This window comes from Oncorhynchus nerka, linkage group LG25, assembly GCF_034236695.1.
Source record: "Oncorhynchus nerka isolate Pitt River linkage group LG25, Oner_Uvic_2.0, whole genome shotgun sequence".
Classification (NCBI taxonomy): domain Eukaryota; kingdom Metazoa; phylum Chordata; class Actinopteri; order Salmoniformes; family Salmonidae; genus Oncorhynchus; species Oncorhynchus nerka.
The window spans coordinates 52,784,288-52,808,308 of record NC_088420.1 but is presented as its reverse complement, the minus strand read 5'-3'; the positions used below and the strand labels follow the sequence as shown (position 1 = coordinate 52,808,308).

At 40.1% G+C, this 24,021-nt stretch overlaps 1 protein-coding gene across 1 annotated transcript in view; it reads right to left on the bottom strand.

Moving 5' to 3' along the window:
- Nucleotides 1-12,289: 12,289 nt before the first annotated feature.
- Nucleotides 12,290-24,021, bottom strand: part of LOC115109669 (kit ligand) — a 42,269-nt gene continuing 30,537 nt past the window's right edge. Inside the window, exons 2-9 of the mRNA XM_029634870.2 lie at nt 21,681-21,788; nt 20,086-20,142; nt 19,743-19,895; nt 18,726-18,921; nt 17,724-17,824; nt 16,930-17,042; nt 16,718-16,769; nt 12,290-16,571 (exon numbers count right to left, since the gene is read on the bottom strand). Of these exons, the coding sequence (XP_029490730.1) occupies nt 16,739-16,769; nt 16,930-17,042; nt 17,724-17,824; nt 18,726-18,921; nt 19,743-19,895; nt 20,086-20,142; nt 21,681-21,788 (759 nt within the window). The 3' untranslated portion in view covers nt 12,290-16,571; nt 16,718-16,738. The remainder of the gene's footprint in view (nt 16,572-16,717; nt 16,770-16,929; nt 17,043-17,723; nt 17,825-18,725; nt 18,922-19,742; nt 19,896-20,085; nt 20,143-21,680; nt 21,789-24,021) is intronic.

Genomic DNA, 24,021 nt, shown 5'->3' with positions numbered 1-24,021 from the left:
GGACGAGTGGGGTAACATCTCACAGCAAGAACTGACAAATCTGGTGTAGTCTATGAGGAGGAGATGCACTGCAGTACTTAATGCAGCTGGTGGCCACACCAGATACTGACTGTTACTTTTGACCCCCCTTTTGTTCAGGGAAACATAATTCAATTTCTGTTAGTCACATGTCTGTGGAAATTGTTCAGTTTCTGTCTCAGTTGTTGAATCTTATGTTCATACAAATATTTACACATGTTAAGTTTGCTGAAAATAAACTCAGTTGACATTGAGAGGATGTTAGTTTTTTGGCAGAGTTAAATAAATATACAACTTTTGACATTAATGTAATGCCATTGTTAATTGAGAAAACCACTCTGGAAAAGGGCGGAACAACTCTTTTTGAGCATGAAAGAGATTTTAAATTCACTGTTTATTGATATAAAGAACCATTTCAAAGTGGAGGAGGCGGCATGGGTGAAAAAGTCAGATGTGACCCCCACCTGTGGCTTCTCTGTTCCCTCTATCTATCCTCACACTGAATTGTGCAAGGCAGATCAGGTTTCAAGCATCTGGTCAGTACTGCCTGGCTTTGCATCGACAGATTCTGACAGCAGTCACAAATGATGTCTTAGGCCAAACAGAACACAGGCTGTAAAAGGAAGTAAAGATAAACATCTAGTGACAGTAAATCACATAAAACAGCATCTCCAAAACAATTGGATGAATGACCAAAAACTTTTAAGCATCCACGAGACGTGGGTATCAGAGTTGTGCAGGTTCCGAGTGAAACCAACATTATTCATTCAGCAAAAAATAAACCATGTGTATGTCATTATTGCGGCATTTCTGGTCACTGGCAAAGAGAATATCTGAAAAGAAAACGTATTTCATGAGAAGTGGCCAGGAAAAGCAGGGTCCATCTAAGGGAAAATGGAATCAAGACCACAGCCCCAACGACACAATGCTGATGCAAAAAAATGTAAGAAGCTCTCTCCGGCTCAGCAGCAGAGTTTTAGTGGATGCTGGGGAGGAGGTAAACTAACAGACGCACCAAAGTACGTTCATCTCTCGGAGACAGAACGCATCTCCATCTTGAGAAGTATGACGGCTGCATGGTCCCATTGTGTTTATACTTGCGTACTATTGTTTGTACAGATGATAGTGGTACCTTCGGGCGTTTGGAAATTGCTTCCAAGGATGAACCAGTCTATAATTTTTCTGAGGTCTTGTCTAATTTCTTTCCCATGATGTCAAGCAAAGAGGCACTGAGTTTGAAGGTAGGCCTTGAAATACATCCACAGGTACACCTCCAATTGACTCAAATGATGTCAATTAGCCTATCAGAAGCTTCTAAAGCCATGAAATAATTTTCTGTCATTTTCCAAGCCGTTTAAAACCTGTTATGGCTGCAATCCCGATACCGGGATCGATATGACTACCAGTGAAAATAGAGGGCACCAAAATTCAAACCACAGAAATCTCAATTCCTAAAACATACATGTGTCGTTGTTAATCCCACCAAAGTGTCCGATTTCAAATAGGCTTTTCAGGGAAAGCACTACAAACATTTATGTTAGGTCTCCACCAAACCACAATAAACACAGCCATTTTCCAGCAAAATATAGCCTTCACAAAAAGCAGAAATAAAGATAAGATTAATCACTAACCTTGAATTATCTTCATCAGATGACACTCATAGGACTTCATGTTACACAATACATGCATGTTTTGTTTGATAAAGTTCATATTTATATAAAAAAAAATCAGTTTACATTGGCGCGTTAGATTCACTAGTTCCAAAAACATCAAGTGATTTTGCATAGCCACATCATTCAACAGAAAGAGAGGTATATCTATAATTCCATGTGTATAACTATATTATCATCTACATTTATGATGAGTATTTCTGTTGAATGATGTGGCTATGCAAAATCACTTGATGTTTTTGGAACTAGTGAACTTGTATACATATCCAAACGCTAATTCTGGTCAGAAATATATCGGACAAAAACTTCAAAAAGTGATATTACCGGTCGAAGAAACATTTCAAACTAAGTACAGAATCAATCATTAGGATGTTTTTAACATATAGCTTCAATAAAGTTCCAACTGGAGTATTCTTTCGTGTCTTCGTGAGCAATGGAACGCAAGTGACTACCATGAGGAAAAAGTGTGATCACAAAATGGCTGCTTGATGGACATCTGATACAGCTCTCATTCACTCCCACAACAACATAGAAGCCTCATTATAATTTCTATTGATTGTTGACATCTAGTGGAACCCCTAGGCAGTGCAACAACATTCATATCTCAAGGGGATTTCATTGGGGACTCACATACAAGCTCAGATTTCTGACTTCCTGTTTTGATTTCAACTCAGGATTTTGCCTGCCAATATGAGTTCTGTTATACTCACAGACATCATTCAGAGTGTTTTCTATCCAATACTAATAATAATATGCAAATATTAGCAACTATGACTGAGGAGCAGGCCGTTTGATATGGGCACCTTTCATCCAAGCTACTCAATACTGCCCCTGCAGCCATAAAATGTTAAAGGCACAGTCAAGTTAGTGTATGTAAACTTCTGACCCACTGGAATTGTGATACAGTCCGTAAACAATTGTTGGAAAAATTACTTGTGTCATGCACAAAGTAGATGTCCTATCCGATTGTCAAAACTATAGTTTTTTAACAAGATATTTGTGGAGTGGTTGAAAAACAAGTTTTAATGACTCCAACCTAAGTATATGTAAAACTTCCAACTTCAACTGTAGGTGAAATGCACAACTTTTTCCTGAAAATTGGGACATGCTTACTTAGGGAAATCTATGTGAAATATCTCTTGAAACCAGGACATGTTACTTTCAGTTGTTTGTTTCCTTCGTTACAGGTTATGAAACACTATTGTCTGAGGCTGCAGCAATATCCCTTGACTGTACCTGAAACGAGACAAGATCACCTGTGAAGTGCAACCAGCGGAACGGAAGAAGAATTCCTCAATACCGTCAGACTGTCAGAATAGTTACCTATGTGGGACTGATACCAGTGTGGAAGAGCTGGTCACATTTAAAGGACTTGGTGAATGATTACATTGACAATAGGAAGATTGAATATTATTGTCTTGCAGACAAGTGAAACATGTTTGAAATTATTCTCCTTGTGAGTTCCCTCCTAATACAGGATGTGGATTGTGTTTCCATTTCTAACACAGAGAAGGATGAGGGACACTCGGGCGTCAATACATTTCTGGTGCTTTCTTTACACTATGCCACGGTAGTCAAAGTAGTTGTGGTGTTTGTACGCATGCGGAATATCCCATGTCTGTTGAATTAACTCTCAGTAATAACACTATGACTACTTTTTATGCCAATAACCTTCAGTAATATCATCAATAATGCTATGATAGGTCCTAATGGGATTTACTTTATCTGTGGATCCTATGCCTGTTCCTGGTTACCAAAGTTGTGACGAGGGTTGTGTTATTTGGGATATGTTGTACCCCATGTAAGATATTCTGTGAATTCACCTTTTTCACACCGTGATAAACATGTGATTACAGAAACAGAGATTCTTTGCGATTGCTTTTCCCTCTTATGGTATTTCTAAAATAACACAGGAAGTTATTAACATGGCTAACTCTTTGGATATCCTAGCTAATAGTACAACTGAGAGTCTTGAGTTAATTACAGCTGAGATGGTTGCCATTCGGACTGTGGCAATGGAAAATTGTTTGGCCCTTCTGTCCGCAAGAGGGGTTACATGTGCTGTCATTGGTGTTGAATGCTGTACTTACATTCCTGACATTTCTGGTGAAATAACTAACCTAATTCAAAAGATCAGGATTATGATATTCAGATGATCCAGATGATTTAAATTTAGTCATGTGGTTGTCTTCCACATTCTGTACATGGGGAAGATTTTTGGTGGGCATGATACTTCCAATAATGGGAGCTGTGGTTATTTTTCTTATCCTCATCCAGGTTATCAAGTGTGCTATAAATTAATGCTTACTGATAATGTTTTTATTATGTCTATTTTTTCATGTTTTCTAAAAATACATTTTAAGTATATTTCTTTTTTAAATGGGGGAGTATAAGAATATTTGGAAGATAAGTATTAATGGTCAATAGAAAATTGTCAATGTAAATAGGAGTTGGTTTTCAGTTCAACAGCTATTTAGAATCTGTGGAATGTCAGTCCTGAACTTTGTGTGCTATGTTGTGTATATTGAGTCTGGAGCAGGATACTTGTTTTTTGGTCATTGGCCCAGTTGTACTGCAAGGACTTCTGATTGGTCAACCCCAGGCTAGGGTGGGGGATTATAAATTACATCCTGTTTCTTTGTTATGTGGAGAAAAGTTGAGGACAGGGGAGACTGAACATCTACCCCCGAGCATAACATCTATGATTTGTCCTGTTCAGATAAATATATTTTTCTCCCCCTGATTTGCTTTGGGGTTTGTGTTATTGAAGAAAAACCTCAACTGCTAACACTAGATAAACAAAGTGTAAGTTCACACAAGAAAACCAGCTAACATTAGCTACTTAAACAACAATGCCACAGTGCCAACAATGCCACAGTGCTGGGAAGCTAACCAACCATGTTCAATGTTAGCTAGCTAACATTAGGCTCCAACAAGAACAGCATATGGCTCTGGGAAACAAATAATAACATCAGCTCGGGAGCCAGACAGCTAACATTAGCTAGCTAGGTAACAGTACACTTTAGCTTGAAATGAAACCACTTTCTGTCAAAATTAGATGTGTAATATCTGAAAATGTAACTAGCTAATGCTAGACTATCTCACCTGTATACATCATCGTGCACGGACGTGTCTCCCTGTCAGGAATGTCATGCCATGGTTGCCCTTAGTTTGAAGATGTAATCCGGAGACAGTTGTTTCCTCCAAGTCTTTAGCTATCATACTCTAATTCCACTGATTTCAAAACTTGATCCTCCAGAAAGTGGAGAGCCACACTGATGCAGCTCCACTACACAATATATATATATTTTTTTAAATCTGCGTTCGACAGGATTACCAACACAGACTAACGAGCTTCTATGGCAGACCAATCTGAACTCCTCTCCTGGCATGTCCAGCCCACTCATTATCTCAGCAAATCATGGTTGCGGGAAGGTTTGCCAGCTTTTTCTGTGGATTAACCAACAAGGCTCGTAAATTAACAATATTATTCGTATTTACAGATGGCATACAAGTCTGTTATTAAGGCACATGAAAGTTCACATGTTTTTGTGGAGGATCAGTGATGATCTGGGGGTGCTTCAGCAAGGCTGGATTCAGGCAGATTTGTCTTTGTGAAGGACGCATGAATCAAGCCACTTACAAGGTTGTCCTGGAAAAAAACTTGCTTACTTCTGCACTGACAATGTTCCCCAACTCGGAGGATTGTTTTTTCCAGCAGGACAATGTCCCATGCCACACAGCCAGGTCAAACAAGATGTGGATGGAGGACCACCAGATCAAGACCATGTCATGGCCAGCCCAATGCTGACCTCTTGCTCAGGAAAGAGCGGGGGCTGATAACCCATCGAACACGCAAAAGGCGAGAGACCATTGGCTGAGCAGGGGAGGGTGTTGCAGGCGCATTCCACCCACACAAGTTGCTGGCTCCAGGTGGTGGGGTTGGCAGAGACGAGGCAATGAAGAGTTGTCTCAGGTCCTGATTGGCTCGCTCTGACTGGCTGTTAGACTCAGGGTGAAACCCGGAGGACAGGCTGGCCGACGACCCAATGAGCGTACAGAAAGCCTTCCATAATGGGGATGAGAACTGAGGACCATGGTCGGAGATCCATGTCCGGAAGTCCATGGATCTGGAAGATGTGGTGCACCATGAGCTGGGCCATCTGCTTGGCTGAGAGTAGCTTGGGGAGGGGAATGAAATGGTCTGCTTTAGAAAACCTGTCCATCACCGTAAGGATAGTGGTGTTGGGAGACCAGTGACGAAGTCCAGGGATAGATGTGACCAGGGACGGTGAGGGGCAGGAAGTGGTTGAAGGAGGCCAGCCAGAGCTTTGCGAGGAGATTTATTCTGGGCAAACACGGTGCAGGTGGCGACGAACGTGGAGATGTCAGGAACCAAGGTGGGCCACCAAAAATGTGGTCGTACAAAGGCCAGGGTCCGACGGAAGCCAGGATGGCAGGCTAGTCGAGAGGAATGAGCCCCTTCCAGAACCAGGGAACTGGCAGAGTCCGGGACAAACATCTGTTTAGCCGAGCCCCCCCGTCTAGGGAGGAGGGACTCGGGGTCCGATGGTGTAGCAGAGGTGCTATAGAGGCATGACAGCGCATCCGGCTTCACATTCTTGGATCCTGGCGGTAGGAGATGGTGAAGTTGAATCAAGTGAATAGCAGGGCCATCGAGCTTGCCTGGAGTTGAGGAGCTTGGCGGTGCGGAGATAGTCCAGGTTCTTGTGATCTGTCCATACTATGAATGGGTGTTCTGCCCCCTCTAACCAGTGCCTCCACTTCTCCAACATTATTTTCATCACGAGTAGTTCTCAGTTATCCATGTCGTAATTCCTTTCCATAGTTTTTTGACACGATGAGAGAGGAAAATGCAGGGATGCAGTTTTTGATCTTGGGCCTGACGCCGGGACAGGACAGATCCCACTCCGATGTCCGAAGCGTCGACCTCCACCACGAACTGCTGGGACAGATCCGGATGGATTAGGATGGGGGCGGTAGTGAATTGGTGCTTGAGGTCCAAGAACGCCCGGTCTGCAGCTGGAGACCACGTGAACAGGACCTTGGAGAGGTGAGTGCTGAAAGGGGGGAAGCCAGTGTGCTGTAACCCCGGATGAACCGTCAGTAAAAATTGATGAACCCCAGGAAGCATTGCAGCTGCAATCTGGAGGTAGTTTGCGGCCAGTCCACCACCGATCTCATCTTTACAGGATCCACTTGCATGCAGCTATGATTTATCCAAGGAAGGAGATTGTGGTGTGATGGAATCTGCATTTTTCTGCTTTGACTAACAGCTGTTTCTCCAGATGACACTGGAGGACTTACTGGACATGTTGAGCTGAGTGGGAAAAAACTAGGATGTCATCAATGTAAATGAACACGAACCGGTTCAACATGTCATGGAGAATGTCGTTAACCAGGGCCTGTAACACAGCAGGAGCGTTGGTCAGTCCAAATGGCATCTCCAGGTATTTGTAGTGCCCGCTAGCCATGTTAAAGGCGATCTTCCACTCGTCCCCTTCCTGTACCAGATGATAGGTGTTCCGGAGGTCCAACTTGGAAAAGATGGCAGCCCCCTGGTGACGGCTCGAAAGCCGAGGCAATGAGTGTAAGCGAGTAACGTTTTTTAACCGTGATGTCATTCAGGCCCTGGTAGTCAATACACGTCCGCAGGGTTTTGCCCTTCTTCTCCACAAAGAAGGACCCTACACCGGCAGGGGAGGCAGAAGGACGGAAACCCCCTCCTAAATGTACCAGGGTAGCGTCCAAAAAACTCTTGTCGGCTCCAGAGTCAATGGGTACCCGGAGAGATTTGGACCGGTTATCACAGCAGGATGGCATGAACAGGAGTGTGAGTAAGCCGGAGACTGGACATTCTCCGTAATGCCCACCAACATACTTATACCTCCTTATGAGCCATGTCTTTTTACATGGCAGGTAGAAATGTAATGTCCTGTAGTCCCACAATACAGACAGCTCTTGGTGTTCAGTCTGTGTAACCGTTCGGCAGGAGACAATCTAGCTCTGCCAAGTTGCATAGACTCCGTAGGACGCGAGTCGGCAGACCTCGGTGATTCCCAAGGGAACTCGGGTAACCTCAGATTCTCTCGGCAATGTAGAGGTCAGAGACTTCCGGGATTCCTCGGAGGCGAAGTGGAATCTATGGACGAGCGAGGGGGAGTGCTAACAGACCTCCACTCCCTCCTACGTTCCTGTAGTTGCCCATCGATCCAGATGGTTAAGGCGATGAGAGGGAGGAGATCGATGGGCAGCTACTGGGCTGTGAGTTCGTCTTTCACCTCCTCCATGAAGCAATGTGTCGAACAGGGCTTCTGGGTTCCTGGCACTCTCAGCGGCCAACGACTGCATATTCTGCCACACTACGGGAGTCTTGCCATAGCCGGAGTAGCTTCTGAGCAGCTTCTCTTTGAAAACAGAGAATCATACCCTTTCTTCACCTATGACATGAACTAAGTCTCTGGGGCGGCAGGGTAGCCTAGTGGTTAGAGTGTTGGACTAGTAACCGGGAACAACAAAATGGAGTCGTGGTCAGCTTTTCCGAAAGGGGGGCGGGGCAGGGCCTTATATGCGTCGCGGAAGTTAGAGTAACAATGATCCAAGGTTTTTCCACCCCTGGTTGCGCAATCGATATGCTGATAAAATTTAGGGAGTCTTGTTTTCAGATTAGCCTTGTTAAAATCCCTAGCTACAATGAATGCAGCCTCCGGATAAATGGATTCCAGTTTGCAAAGAGTCAAATAAAGTTCGTTCAGAGCCAGAGATGTGTCTGCTTGGGGGGGGATATATACGGCTGTGATTATAATCGAAGAGAACTCTCTTGGTAGATAATGTGGTCGACATTTGATTGTGAGGAATTCTAAATCAGGTGAACAGAAGAATTTATGTTTCTTTCATCACACCATGTCTCGTTAGCCATAAGGCATACGCCCCCGCCCCTCTTCTTACAAGAAAGATGTTTGTTTCTGTCGGCGCGATGCGTGGAGAAACACGCCGGCTGCACCGCCTCCGATAGCGTCTCTCCAGTGAGCCATGTTTCCGTGAAGCAAAGAACGTTACAGTCTCTGATGTCCCTCTGGAATGCTACCCTTGCTCGGATTTCATCAACCTTGTTGTCAAGAGACTGGACATTGGCGAGAAGAATGCTAGGGAGTGGTGCACGATGTGCCCGTCTCCGGAGTCTGACCAGAAGACCGCCTCGTTTCCTTCTTTTTCGGAGTCATTTTTTTGGGTCGCTGCATGGGATCCATTCCGTTGTCCTGTTTGAAAGGCAGAACACAGGATCCGCGTCGCGAAAATCATATTCTTGGTCGTACTGATGGTGAGTTGACGCTGATCTTATATTCAGTAGTTCTTCTCGACTGTATTTAATGAAACCTAAGATGACCTGGTGTACTAATGTAAGAAATAACACGTAAAAAAACAAAAAACTGCATAGTTTCCTAGGAACGCGAAGCGAGGCGGCCATCTCTGTCGGCGCCGGAAGTGTATATTATGAAACACAAGCTTAGCCTTTTGTTAACAACACTGTCATCTCAGATTTTCAAAATATGCTTTTCAACCAAAGCTACACAAGCATTTGTGTAAGAGTATTGATAGCCTAGCATAGCATTTAGCCTAGCATTCAGCAGGCAACATTTTCACAAAAACTAGAAAAGCATTCAAATAAAATCATTTACCTTTGAAGAACTTCGGATGATTTCAATGACGAGACTCTCAGTTAGATAGCAAATGTTCATTTTTTCCAAAAAGATTATTTGTGTTGGCGAAATAGCTCCGTTTTGTTCATCACCATTTGGCTAAGAAAAAGACCAGAAAATGCAGTCACTACAACGCCAAACTTTTTTCAAATTAGCTCCATAATATCGACAGAAACATGGCAAATGTTGTTTAGACTCAATCCTCAAGGTGTTTTTCACATATCTATTCGATAATATATCAGTCGTGACAGTTGGTTTCTCATCAGAAGCAAACGGAAAAATACTGCAGCTGGAGATTACGCAATAATTGCAACGGAGGAGACCAAGCGACCACCTGGTAGATGTAGTCTCGTATGGTCAATCTTCCAATGATATGCCTACAAATATACGTCACAATCCTCTCGACACCTTGGGGAAGCGACAGAAAGCCTAAGCTCATTCGTGGCCCATTCACAGCCATATAAGGAGTCATTGGCATGAGGCGGTTTCAAAAAATGCGGCACTTCCTGATTGGATTTTTATCTGGGTTCCGCCTGTAACATCAGTTCTGTGGCACTCACAGACAATATCTTTGCAGTTTTGGAAACGTTGTATGCCCCATGGGATGTTTTTGGTCACAAAACAATCACAACATTCCTTTAAAATCAACCCTTCAAATAGCAATGTTGGGCAATTTGGTAAAGCCATCAATCAACAATATAATAATTATCTTGTATCTTTAATGTACAATCTGTAGCTAGTCTGCGATTAGAGGAGTTCATAGTTTATGTGAGACATCACAGCACAGTTGAAAAACACGTGAAAATCAAAGGTTGTCTATGGATATAGGTGGGATGGGCCGAGAGTAGCAAACGGTTGGGTTTAAAAAGCTCATGATCAGTACTAGTTATTACTGAAAACACTATATAGATGTCCAAATACTAACTATCCACAATGTTGTGTGTGTGTATAAATACATAAATACATATGCCTATGCTCAAAAAGAAAAAAGAAAAAGAAATAGCTACAAAAGTATTTGGTATGTTATGAATTTTGAGAAATTAATTCGGATTATATTTTGAACACCTGCCCCCTGAAAGGTCTGTGCACGGCCCTGTTTCCCACACATGCCTGAGTCATATATGCTTCATAGCAGTAGCTAAAGCTACAAGGATGTACAGTACTGTACATATCCTGCTCATATCTACAAGGTACACAAAAGGCCTAACACAATGTTGGTTGTGGTCGTAGCCGTTTCATAGCATGGACTGACATTGGTTAATAAATAACTACAGTGCCTTCCGAAAGTACTCACAACCCTTGACGTTTTCCACTTATTTGTGTTAAAGTGAGATTCAAATGGATTTAATTTTCATTTTTTGTCAATGATCTACACAAAATACTCATCTGATATGGATGAAAATATACTCAAATGACTGAGTATAGAGCCAAAAGAAGGAAAATGCTTCACTGTCCCAATAATTACAGAGGGCACTCTATGACATATTGTGAATTCACAGCCATATCAAATATTGTGGTGCGACAAAAAGCATGCAGGACATATGGATCTCAGAGGATGGAGAAATTAGCCATTAGTCAGCCACCTGACCCATGACCATACCCTTGGGTTTACCTTAGTTGAGGTCGATAAGTCGCTGCAGTTTAGGTCAGTCCTTTCTTCGATAGTCATTGTCAGAAATGTTACAGTTCTGTACTGTATGTATATTCACAGCAACACAATGCTGTATTCACACTGACATATTCAACATGTTTGTTGGCTCTTTATTTACTCATGACGGTAACAATGATATGAGATCAGATCCTGTTATTTAGATGATAAAATCCATAAAATGAGTAGTTGTTTATTTGAATACATCTTTAGAAGGAGTGAAGTCAGGAGAGATGTGTTATTTCATAGTTTTGATGTCTTCACTATTATTCTACAATGTAGAAAATAGTCAAAATAAAGAAAAACCCTTGAATGAGTAGGTGTGTCAACTTTTGACTGGTACTATATATGTGTGCTCTACAAGGTATACTGCATTTCTTTATATCAACATTTATATAATGATCAGCAAATACAACTCAGCAACACTGCATATTTGGATAAGTGTACTTTATTCATATCATCATATATATATATATATATATATATATATATATGTCTGTTTTCATTTATACAATAATACAGTAAACAGAGTGTTGCCCAGCTTTCACCTGGGTCACAATTACGTTTTCTTTTGGCACCCAGACTTACTTCCTGGAACACATTGACACAGAATTCCTCAATTAAAATTCTAACATTAGAAATATGGAATTATATTTTGATGGTGGGAGACTAAGCTAAACACCACTGTTCAGGGCACAGCTATATTTTCAACCAAAATAAGCTAAAGAACATATCAGAACTGATACCATAACATATTTAAGGCTCTTTAATTTTACCGTTATTTTACCAGGTAAATTGACTGAGAACACATTCTCATTTAGAGCAACGACCTGGGGAATGGTTACAAGGGAGAGGAATGAGCCAATTGGAAGCTGGGGATGATGGTATGAGGACCAGATTGGGACTTTAGCCAGGACACCAGGATTAACACCTCTACTCTTACGATAAGTCCCATGGGATCTTTAGTAACCACAGAGAGTCAGGACACTCCTTTAACATCCCATCCGAAAGACGGCAACCTACACAGGGAAATGTCGCCAATCACTGCCCCATTGAGATATTTTTTAGTCCAGAGGAAAGAGTACCTTTACTTACCTACTGTTCACCTAACACCTTTTTTGCACTATTGGTTAGAGCCTGTAAGTAAGCATTTCACTGTAAGGTCTACACCTGTTGTATTCGGCGCACGTGACAAATAAACTTTGATTTGATTTGACCACCTACTAGCCTCTCCACCACCACATCCAGCAGCATCTGGTCTCACATCCAAGACCAACTCTGCTTAGTTTAACAGGCAAGCCAGCAGTGGGATGCATGGTGGTATGCTGCTCACTCTTGCTCTCTTCACTATGGACTGCAGGGCTGTTGAGGCTCCGTGGAAAGACATCCAAAATAGCACCCTATTCCCTATATAGTGAACTACAGTGTATTCAGACCCCTTGACTTTGACATTTTGTTACTCTAAATTGGCAGATTTTTTTTCTCCCACCAACAATCTACACACAATACCCCATAATGACAAAGTGAAAACAGCATTTTAGAAATGTTAGCAAATGTATAAACATTTTTTAAATATTTGCTATGAAACTTGAAATTGAGCTCAGGTGCATCCTGCTTCCATTGACCATCGTTTCTACAACTTGATTGGAGTCCACCTGTGATAAATTCAATTGATTAGACATGATTTAGAAAGGCCTCACAGTTGACAGTGCATGTCAGAGCAAGAACAAAGCAATCGGGTCGAAGAAATTGTCCGTAGAGCGCCGAGATAGGATTGTGTCGAGGCACAGATCTGGGGAAGGGTACCAAAACATTTCTGCAGCATTGCAGGTCCCCAAGAACACAGTGGCCTCCATCATTCTTAAATGGAAGAAGCTTGGAGCCACCAAGACTCTTCCTAGAGTCAAACTGAGCAATCGGGGGAGAAGGGCTTTGGTAAGGGAGGTGACCAAGAACCCGATGGTCACTCTGACAGAGCTCCAGAGTTCATCTGTGTAGATGGGTGAACCTTTCAGAAGGACAACCATCTCTGCAGCACTCCACCAATCAGGCCTTTATGGTCGAGTGGCCAGACGGAAGCCACTTCTCAGTAAAAGGCACACGACAGGCCGCTTGGAGCTGGCTGAGAGGCACCTAAAGGACTCTGACCATGAGAAACAAGATTATCTGGTCTGATGAAAGCAAGATTGAACTCTTTGGCCTGAATGCCAAGGGTCACGTCTGGAAGAAGCCTGGTACCATCTCTACAGTAAGGCATAGTGGTGGCAGCAGCATGCTGTGGCGATGTTTTTCAGTGGCAGGGACTGGGAGCCTAGTCAGGATCAAGGGAAAGGCAAAGTACAGAGAGATCCTTGATGAAAACCTGCTCCAGATTGCGCAGGACTTCATACCGGAACTCGGACTTGAACCCGATCTAACATCTCTGGAGAGACCTGAAAAAAGCTGTGCAGCGACGCTCCCAATCCAACCTGACAGAGCTTGATAGGATCTGCAGAGAAGAATATGAGAAACTCGAAAATACAGGTATGCCAAGCTTGAAGAGTCATACCCAAGAAGACTCAAGGCTGTAATCGCTGCCAAAGGTGCTTCAACAAAGTACTGAGTAAAGGGTCAATACTTATATAAATGTTATGTCTGGTTTTTTGTATGCATTTTGTATAAAAATCTGTTTTTGCTTTGTCATTATGGGGTATTGTGTGTCGATTGATAAGGGGAAAAATCTATTTAATTAATTTTAAAATAAGGCTGTAATGTAACAAAATGTGGAAAAGTCAAGGGGTCTGAATACTTTCCGAATGCACTGTACATAGGGAATAGGGTGCCAATTGGGACGCAGACCTATAGCTCTGTGTTCATAGGCTCTAAGACGGACAAGAACATAGGTGATTCCACCACATTTCTGTTCACAGCTTAAACCACGTTTCAACTCATCGCAATATTCATACAACATGTAAAACACCTGTAAACCTTCTGAAGATAACTCTTTAAAAGCTTACATGAATGTTTTGTTGTGGCAATTTTTTACGTTTTTTTATTGTATCAAGGGGGATATGAAAAATAATACTCTTGTATATTTTAACAAAACAACACTTACTCACACCAAGCATTTTCAGCTGCTCATGCTGAAACTGTCACTTTATGAACACCAATGTGTTTTTTATTCGATTTTTACCTACTCTCCATTTTGCATGATAAAAACACTAACAGAAAAGTGCAAGAGGAAAATGTCCCAAATACACTTGGTGAAATAAACAGGTTTTACCATTTGAACCGTTTCCTATAAAAAGAGTACAACAGCTAAAACATTACATGCAGGCAGGATTTTCTAAATTAAACTGGAGTTTAATGCATTTTTCTGTCACATGTTATTTAGTGTAGAATTGCGTTATAAGAGCCCGGTGTTGTGGAGTATAAGTGTTCAAATGAAGGAGGGTTATTGCTCTGACTGTGTCCTGATATTTAATATGGTTTACACTTAGGCTTAGGGTCCATTTCTTTGGATAGTATCAAAATAGTGTATTGAAATGAGGGTAATGGGTTAACATATAAGGGCCACAATGACAACCCAAGTTGTTTCCATTGGTGTGAGATCATTACAACCAGTTGGGCAATGATTCAACACTCTCATACCTAGAGAGTCCACAACACTTTCTAGCACTTTCTATACCATTGGTTCATGGTCACAGAGACAACCAACACCTATCAATGAGACGGGTTCTTGGTCTCAGGTTCTCTTCCATGTTGCTCTTTTTTTCAACGGTTTGTCTCAATTCTTAGTAGTCTCCTGGTGAGTTGGTGAAATGTCATACAAAACATTTAGGGTATAATAGAATGATGGCCATGACTGCGGACCCGACTTCTATCAGACTAATCTTCATAATTAGGCTGCAATATCGTAGCCTGAGTTGCTGAGTACAACAAGAGTACCACACCATTTTGATAGACAGTGGATAAACTGCAAGACACTGTCCTCACAGATCATATCACCTTTCTCAATAATGGTGAATTTTAGAGTCTGGTCCTCTACAAACTTTGATATATTCTGGCTTTTGGCGTGCGTGTTAAGAAGATTTTCTAATATTGTTACCTCAGAAATAAACATTTTAGCTCACTTTCTGGTATAGGTTATTGAAGGTTATTTGCAACACATTTCATTAGGGTACTTGGTTACTGGAGTGACAAGTATACTGTTCAAGTAAAAATGTTTCTTGGCTCAATTTCAATTCATATCTTTGAACCACTTTAACACATTGTTAAACTGTACAGCTGTGTACATGCAACATACATAATATACCTTATGGGTGGTGAGGATGCAATATACCAGAGCGGAGTTATAATGTAATTGCAGAATCTGATGCAAAACTGGTTTACTTGAGGCTAGACCACCTCTTTCTTGTGCGTTGAGGGCATAGAAAAACCTTATTATCAGTTATCAGATCCTCAATGTCTGATCTAAATCAATATGGATATGGAAGATTTACCCTTGATCTACCATTGATTGCTATAGGGACAATCATTTTTTTACTGTATATAATGGGATAAATGAAAGTTAGTCAAAGTAGCACATTTTTTGTTACATTTACAACTCCAACAAAAGCCTTTCAAACAATCCATTCATAAGCAATTAACAACACCATCATACATACATCATTCTATGGCTGTCTTAATATAGATAACGCATGTGTTTATAGATTCCAGTGTGCGGTTTAAGGAGGCTTTATGCATTGCAGAATAATGAGTTATGTTGTCTTTATAAACCACCCTCGTAGACCTTTTCCTGCTCATTTAGTATTTCTATAGATGAGCTGAATCACTGACAGTTTCTTTCTCCAACTGCAGCAATATTATGCTGTCAGCATTCCGAGTAAGCAAATAAATAAATACATCACACAACCTCATCCCTTCCGTACGTCCATAGCAAAAAACATCAAATAAAACAGATGGTTAAATCTGAGAATATTTCTAGATAACTCATTTCAAAATAGATTCTCAGGGAACGTCCAATGGAAACCAAGATGGAGAAGGAAGTGGAGTGGAATGCTGCTGAGAAGAAGTTGAGGAAAGTGAGGGCAGGGCGACTAGAGGTAGTCATTTATGCTTCAGTCCTAATGAAAGAAAGCCATGTATAGGTGTGTTCTATGCTGCGTTCTTGAGTAGAACCAGTGTCCATGCTCCAGCCAAACCTACAAAAAGTGCAAACGGGGGAGTGCTTGTGAAACCAACATTGTCCCGTGAAGTTCACTGTGTTATTGGAATCTCCAGATGTTTCCATGAGAATCACACTCTCCTTTTCAGCTTCATTTGATGAAATTTGATAATAGATGACAGGTTAATATACTCTCGCAATAACAACTCCCAGCTTATTGCAGGAGTGACAGCACATTTTTGTGTGCCATTATCTGGTTCTGGTATGAGAAGACTGTCAGTTTCTGGACAGGAAAGAAGTAAGTCTTTCACCGTAAGAAATGTAGTTTTATGTTTGCTCGTTCTTTCTTAGATGACTCCTCTGTACACCTAAGAGAGAGAGAAAGAAGTGGATGTATAGTAAATTAGTGTTAATCTTTACATACAGCGAGCTAAGAATAATTATCCTAGTTCCATACTCTGTTGTCAAAGATGGTTTTCCATCTCTGAGGTCACATTGATATGAAAAATCTCACCAATTTCCAAGGCTTGAACAATTACACTGCCTCGATGATGTTCAATCTGTTCCTGTAATGGACAAAACATGTAGCATAAATCTATTGACATATCTAGATACAAATTTACCTCACCACAAAACGACTCAATTATTTTGGCACACGCAAACCTGTCAGATATTAAGATCAGTGAATTGATAGATTCAATTAAAAAGATGAGTGAATGTCTTTACTTTTCAGAAATGTCATCTAGTGGAGGTGCCAAACTCTCTTCTGTTCCTGTGAAGAGGCCTCCTTCCACTGATTTCAGTTCATCTGATTGATGTTGGTTGCTCCTGGATTTCACCTGTTAGATAAGAGTAATACTTTGTTAAATGCCCAGTGCATTCAAAAACTTAATTTCCCGTGTTGTACCTTATATGTATTTCCACACTGAGATTGGAATAATACTGTGCAATTGTGAAAATTATGATAGTTGTTTGAAAAGACCACCTGAAATGTCTACTTGTTATGGTGGGATGTAGTTTTGGCCTGCCTGGTGACATCGCCATGCTTTAAATTAGTTAATAAAATGATAAGAAAGAGTTCCAAACCTCTCTGCCAACAACATATAGTTTTCCCCTCCCCACCCAGACCACTCCCAGACAGTCCTAGCTAAATTCTTGCTTGAGAAATTACTCTTTGCTAAAAAACCATTTTTGTTTATTTGTTACCATTTTCATTTAAAACAATCACAGTAACGTATTTAATTGTTACCCAGAAATGATTTCATATTTTAAAAAGGCTGCGTTGGACCTTAAAACACCATGTTAACCCACAAACACAAACAAAGTAAAATTCCCTAACAAAAATACAAAAGAGAAGTCAAAGTAGCAGTTACTGGGAAAGTTACGGGGACAGAAACACCCACAGTCACAGACAAAACAACCATCAAAGACCAAAAAAATGTACTTGCAATCAAAGAGATTGACAATTGCCAACAGTCAGGTTCTAAGTTGCAGGTCCTTAGTGTCAAAGAACAGCTCACCTTCCACACAAACAGAAATACGATGGCCGCAATAGGAATTACAAGTAGTGACAGGAGGCTTCTCTCCACTACTTCTGGCAGGAATCTCAGAGGCTCTTTCCCTGTAGGGACAGAAATGTTATCGAAAAGGTGCAAGCAAAGGAATCATATGAAATCAGACCATTCAAACCATTTGTATTTGAAAGCTGGCAAATAATTGTAATATATATATATTTTTTATTTCACCTTTATTTAACTTCTTTGGGACTGGGGGGTATTGAGTAGCTTGGATGAATAAGGTGCTCAGAGTAAACTGCCTGCTACTCAGGCCCAGTTGCTAATATATGCATATTATTAGTAGATTTGGATAGAAAACACTGAAGTTTCTAAAACCGTTTGAATTATGTCTGTGAGATGATACATAATCACCTAATGTTGTGTTAGATCTTTTTATCAACTTAAGTTCTTATGAACACTACAAGTTTTGAACTGTAGGCCTCAATGATCTGAGCTCATACAACTCGTTCATGAGTTTAAAAAAGCATAATGTATCGATTAGTTTGACAATAACAAATACTTAGATGAAACATATTGTGCTATTTATCGCAGACTTTGTGTCAAAGTTTAACAAGGACTCTCTCCTCCTCACCAGTGTCATGATCAAAGATATTATCAAAAGCCTCACATACAGTATATCGTTTGGCCATTGTGCTGCCACAGAATGAATTGTGAGCAAGGCCACAAAAACATTTTTTGATCAGAGAGAACTTGTAAATCGGTCAAAATCGACAGGAACACAGCAGGAGGGTTAATGGAGAGGTACTGGTGCCCATCCACCAAAGAAGACAAATAGTCATTTTTAATTCTGGCATATGATAACCACCACATTATATTTTAGACGACTTAACAAAAAACAGAGCTGACTCCTATGACCATATCAGCATTGACCACTATCTGAATATGAGCGAATGCAACAATGATGGAAGATAACATTTACACTTAAAAAAACACTTCAACATTTACCTGATGTGGGGTATTGTGTTGTTATTGTAGTTGCTGATGCCTTTGTTGTTGTTGGACAGGGAGGTGGATCGCATTCTTCTGGCGAATCTCTATTCCAACGGGCCGTGTTTAGAAAATCTTCAACAAACTGAAAATAGTGTCCTGTCTGCCATTTCTCGTCTCTATAGTGGCACTCAAAATCAGACGTGATCACCTCCTATGGATAAGAAAAGGAAAAAATAATCTCAATGATGTGAAATTCAAAACATAAGCATGTTAGCTTTAACTTTCCCCCTCCCAATGGTGCTCTCATTTAGCGATGCAGCAAATATTTCAAAGAACACAGCTGGGCAGAGATGTTTGAGCCCAAAATTAAGACATATAGGACAAGGGGGACTTAACTATCCCTATTGGATTATGAGCGAAGTTAATATGAGTAATATGCTTTAACAATTTATTACATCTGCATTACGAACATATTTCTTCACTCTCATGAGACTACAAGAGATCCCCAGGTCCCTTTGTGAATACCTGATCTACCTGACAGATGACCCAGTCCTCATAAGACATTATTGCTGACAACTCAGATGTGAGCTGATGTGGTCACTGGGATATTTGTGCTAAGAACTTTTGTAAACTTGTGTATTAATGTATTCTAGTCTCTTGTATTTCTCTATTTCATGTCAATGGGCCAGAAAGAATTGCATGAATGTATGTGTTATTGGCCAGCTCCACTAGAAGCAGCTAGGTAGTCATCCCAGTCAAAGCCTCTATCCAACAAGTCCTTAGCCAATTCAGTCTTCAATGTTTTGAAGCAGTTGACGCGTTCAACTAACCCATTGCACTATGGGTGGTATGCTTATTGCAATAATTGTAATTGGTAATGACATATTGGTATCATAAATATTATATGTACAGTAATGCACTTCAAATGTGCATTTTTGAATAGCCATAAACATGTGTCCTCGTCAAAATAAACCTGTCATAGTAGCTATCGCAGTTACATTATTAGTATTAGAACCAAAGCACCAAACGTACCAAGTTCTTCATGTGATATCGCGTCTCTTTCAGCATTTCGATCAATATGCTGATATTATATTTGTTGGATGAAATGTTTCCAAACTTGTCTGCTAATCCCCGTAAACTGAGTTCCAAGTGGAAAACATTTAGCGTGACCCAACACATTCCACCCTGAAAAAGAAAACAATAATCAGGACATAAGAATCATGGCTACTGGACAGTTTTGACATTTAAAAATTATAGTCCAACCTCTAAAAAAGTCAGGCATCACAGACATTGAATTATATTTTCTAGGAAATACAAACATTTGAAGTTATAATAATAGTGTAATCATGCTATTGAGAAGAAAACAAAATCTTACCACTTCTTTTGGAATATATGTCACAGGAATCTTGTAATCTTTAGGTATATTTTGTTTCTGTTCAAAAACAGACAATATCAAAACATTTTACCAGAAATGTTTTTTACCAAACTACTGATTTACATTAATGCAAATTAGTGTTGCACAGTATATCAAAACATCTACTTTTTTGATACTGAACATGAAAAACTGTTACTGTCGTCACTTTTCTCAAATGTGTCTCATGTCGTATACTGATTGAGAGGATCAAGTCTGCCTGTCAGTGCAGCCGATCTCCCCTTAGCACGAGCGCACCATTCATGCAACATGTTGACTCCCCACTCATGCTGCACAAAAGTTAACACACTTTAATAATGCAACAAGGCATGTTGAAATGTTGATACGGTTAATTACTTATTGTAAAACAATGTTCATACAGGCTAGAAAACCTTACAATACCAGATGATACCGGTAGCTTCCAGCTTTGTAGGCTAACTTTCCTTGCTAGCTTACAGATGACGCTGAAATCATCATAGTACTTTGTTTGTGATGCAAAATATGATGATTTCAAAGCTAACTGTCACCAAAAACTTTATTAATTCACTTAATCATCTCCATCCAAAGATACTTTCCCCCTTCGTCTGTCACGTCTCTTCCTCACCGAACTAAACTGACTGTGTGGGCGTGTGACTCATCATGAATGACGTCATTACTGGGTTTAAAGAGACAGCAGGCACATTTATAAAAGAGATTGCTACTTCTATGAACATTTTGTTGATCGGTACAATAAAATAAGTCTCAAATGGAAGGGAAACAGATTGTCTGTTATCTGTAGCCATATGAAAGCAACGAAAACAAGCTCAAAACTCAATGCATGTACAATATGCATATATCCTATTGAATATATATTGTATATATATGTATTGTGGATAGACCGCCTAAACTACATCTTGATTTCCCAGTTTATCAATAAAGATTTACTATTCAAACAAATGATTCCCATTATGTTATTTAGTTAGATTGGTAAAAAACAAGCCAAATTAATTCTATAATTTATTCATTAATGCAAACATAGCTGGCCCTGAAACATGTCTACATCAAATTTAAAATGTAATGATATTGAACTCAAAAGATTCCCAACTATTGAAGAGAGCAGTAGCGGAATGTATCTGTCTGGATCAAGTGCCATTCTGTGACTTTGGCTAATACGCCTGTTTTGCCGTGGTATCATGATGGTATCGAGTATCGCAATATTAAACGTGGTATCGGTATCGAAGTAAAAATTCCGGTATTGTGACAACACTAATGCTAATGCAGGAAGTCCAACTGCATTACAATACGCATTAGGATAATAAGTGGTATTAGGAAACAATGACTGAATCTAAATGGATCAATGTATCAAAGTATAAAGTTCAAATGAATTGTGTGCAACTGGCATTGCAACAATGTTACGCATAAGCCTAATGGTTGATTTCGAAAGTATCCCTGGTTGAGAATAAAACTACATACTGGCAGTAACTGGATCGAGACAGCTAAATGCAATAAGAGCATTAGCCAAAGAGCTTTAATTTGCAGTTTTGGTGGCTTGAAGTAGTAAGTACTTCCGAGGACCTTACCAATAGTGAAATGCTTGTGATGTCATCTGTTACAGCATCTCCAAATTCACTTGAGTGAACTCCAAATGTGGTGCACACCAATAAATGGACACAGATGCGTATCCAAATCTGAAAACCAAGAAAGACAAACACAACATCATGAGAAATGTCTACAGATAAATATTCTATTTGTCACGTTCTGACCTAAATTTCCTTTGTTTTGTATTTATTTAGTATGGTCAGGGCGTGAGTTGGGTGGGTTGTCTATGTTTGTTTTTCTTGGTGTTGGGAATTTCTATGTTTCGGCCTAGTATGGTTCTCAATCAGAGGCAGGTGTCATTAGTTGTCTCTGATTGAGAATCATACTTAGGTAGCCTGGGTTTCACTGTGTGTTTGTGGGTGATTTCCTCCTCTTCAGACGAAGAGGAGGAAAACCATTACACTATTAGCGTAACTAGCTGTTGCCTACAATTGAAGAGTTTCATTTCAAAATGCTATATATCAATTTTCAGAAATGTTGGTATATTAGCTTTTTTGTTTTAAAGACATTCTTAAATAGATTGGTGTGCTTTTTCACTATCTAATTATGGCATGGGGCTGTTAAATGACAGACGTACTGTATTTGTTTAAAATCTGTCACTTGAAGGTTTCATTTCAGAGAATGTAAGGGGTGCGTAACTGGTGACAGGGAAGTCAAACGCAGGAGAGCAGAACTAGGTAATAGCCGGAGCAGTTTAATTTCAAAACCAATGGCATCAAGAAAATAACAACTTGGGTACAAAACCCAACGTGCACCAGTCAACATGTGCACAAGCACTTACAAACAAACAATACCACACAAAGACATGGGGGGGAACAGAGGGTTAAATACACAACACGTAAGAGGTAATGAAAACCAGGTGTGTGGGAAAACAAGACAAACAAATGGAAAGTGAATCGGCGATGGCTAGAAGACCGGTGACGTCGACCTCCAAACACCGCCCGAACAAGGAGAGGACCCGACTTCGGTAAAAGTCGTGACAGAGACAATCATGTATTTTTGGGGGGCAAAATGCTACTTCTCCACCTGACTCACTGATAATTGTTTTATAGAGAACAGTACAAATGATACATTTGTGACAAATATTATACTTTTTATAATTCAATACAGTAATATGAGATTTGTATGTAAAACGTTTGACATTTGAGTAATTTAGTAGATGCTCTTATCCAGAGCAACTTACTGTAAGTGCATTCATCTTTAGCTAATTGGGTAAGACATATCACAGTAAAATATACAGGATACCAACACTTAATTCCAGCTAAACAATGAATATATAGCGTTTTGCAAAAGAACACATTCTTATACACATCTAAAATCTATGAATAAAATATATGATAAACAATCATTTCTGTAGAAAAAAACAAAAATGTGGATATAGCATTTTGAAATAAATGATTTAATTAGACATAATCCACTAAGTTGATCAAAGGTAGCAACCTGACACTTAAAAACCATCCTAGGCGTGAGAAGAGAAGAGCACGTATCCACACAACTTTATTTTCACCATGGTGATGATACTGTTCCCTTAGAAGTCTGTCTTCAAACACTAGGCTCCGTAAAATAGACGGTGACAGACCATTAGTGCTCTAGTCCTTTCGAGACACAGCTTGACATTATATGGTTGTCATCTGCTAACTTGGATGCTTCTCTTTTGTTATTATCTAATTGGCCCACTTAAATTTTCTGAATTGCAGCCTTGGTATCCAGACCAGGCCTTTCACTGTCTAATGACTAATGCCTGTAGTGTTCCAGGGAGGCCCGTGTGACAGTCTGTCTACACCTCGCCCCTGGGGCATTCCCTCGCTCCTGTCACCCTTTCCCCCATGAGTCTGAGCATGTTATGGGCAATTCCACAATAACGGAATTACGCTTTGACCCAGTATTTTCACTTTTAAATGTATGCCAAAAAACTCTCATTGATTTTAAAGTTTAACAAGCCATAAAACTCTTTGAACAAGGACTACTTTTAACAATCGCCACTGAAAAATTTACAAAAACTAATTTAGTGATATAAAGTTGCAGATGCAAACTTTGGTAATGGAATTATGGTCAAATTTCCCTCAGGGCAGATAACTGTTAAATATCTGCGCCGAATTAAGATTCAACGATGTCTGAAGAAAGAATGGCGTGACACCTTGAGTTTGAAATAATCTCGCTAACACTTTATTTTAAGGGGTCTTTATTACAGTGCAATTACATGTGTAAATACACTGTAACAAGTATTGTAATTAAGTTTAATACTTCAGTTACACTGTAATAACAACATGTAACTGGTGATAATTGCAGTCTGTAATTACTGCTTGTTAAATGTAAAAATGT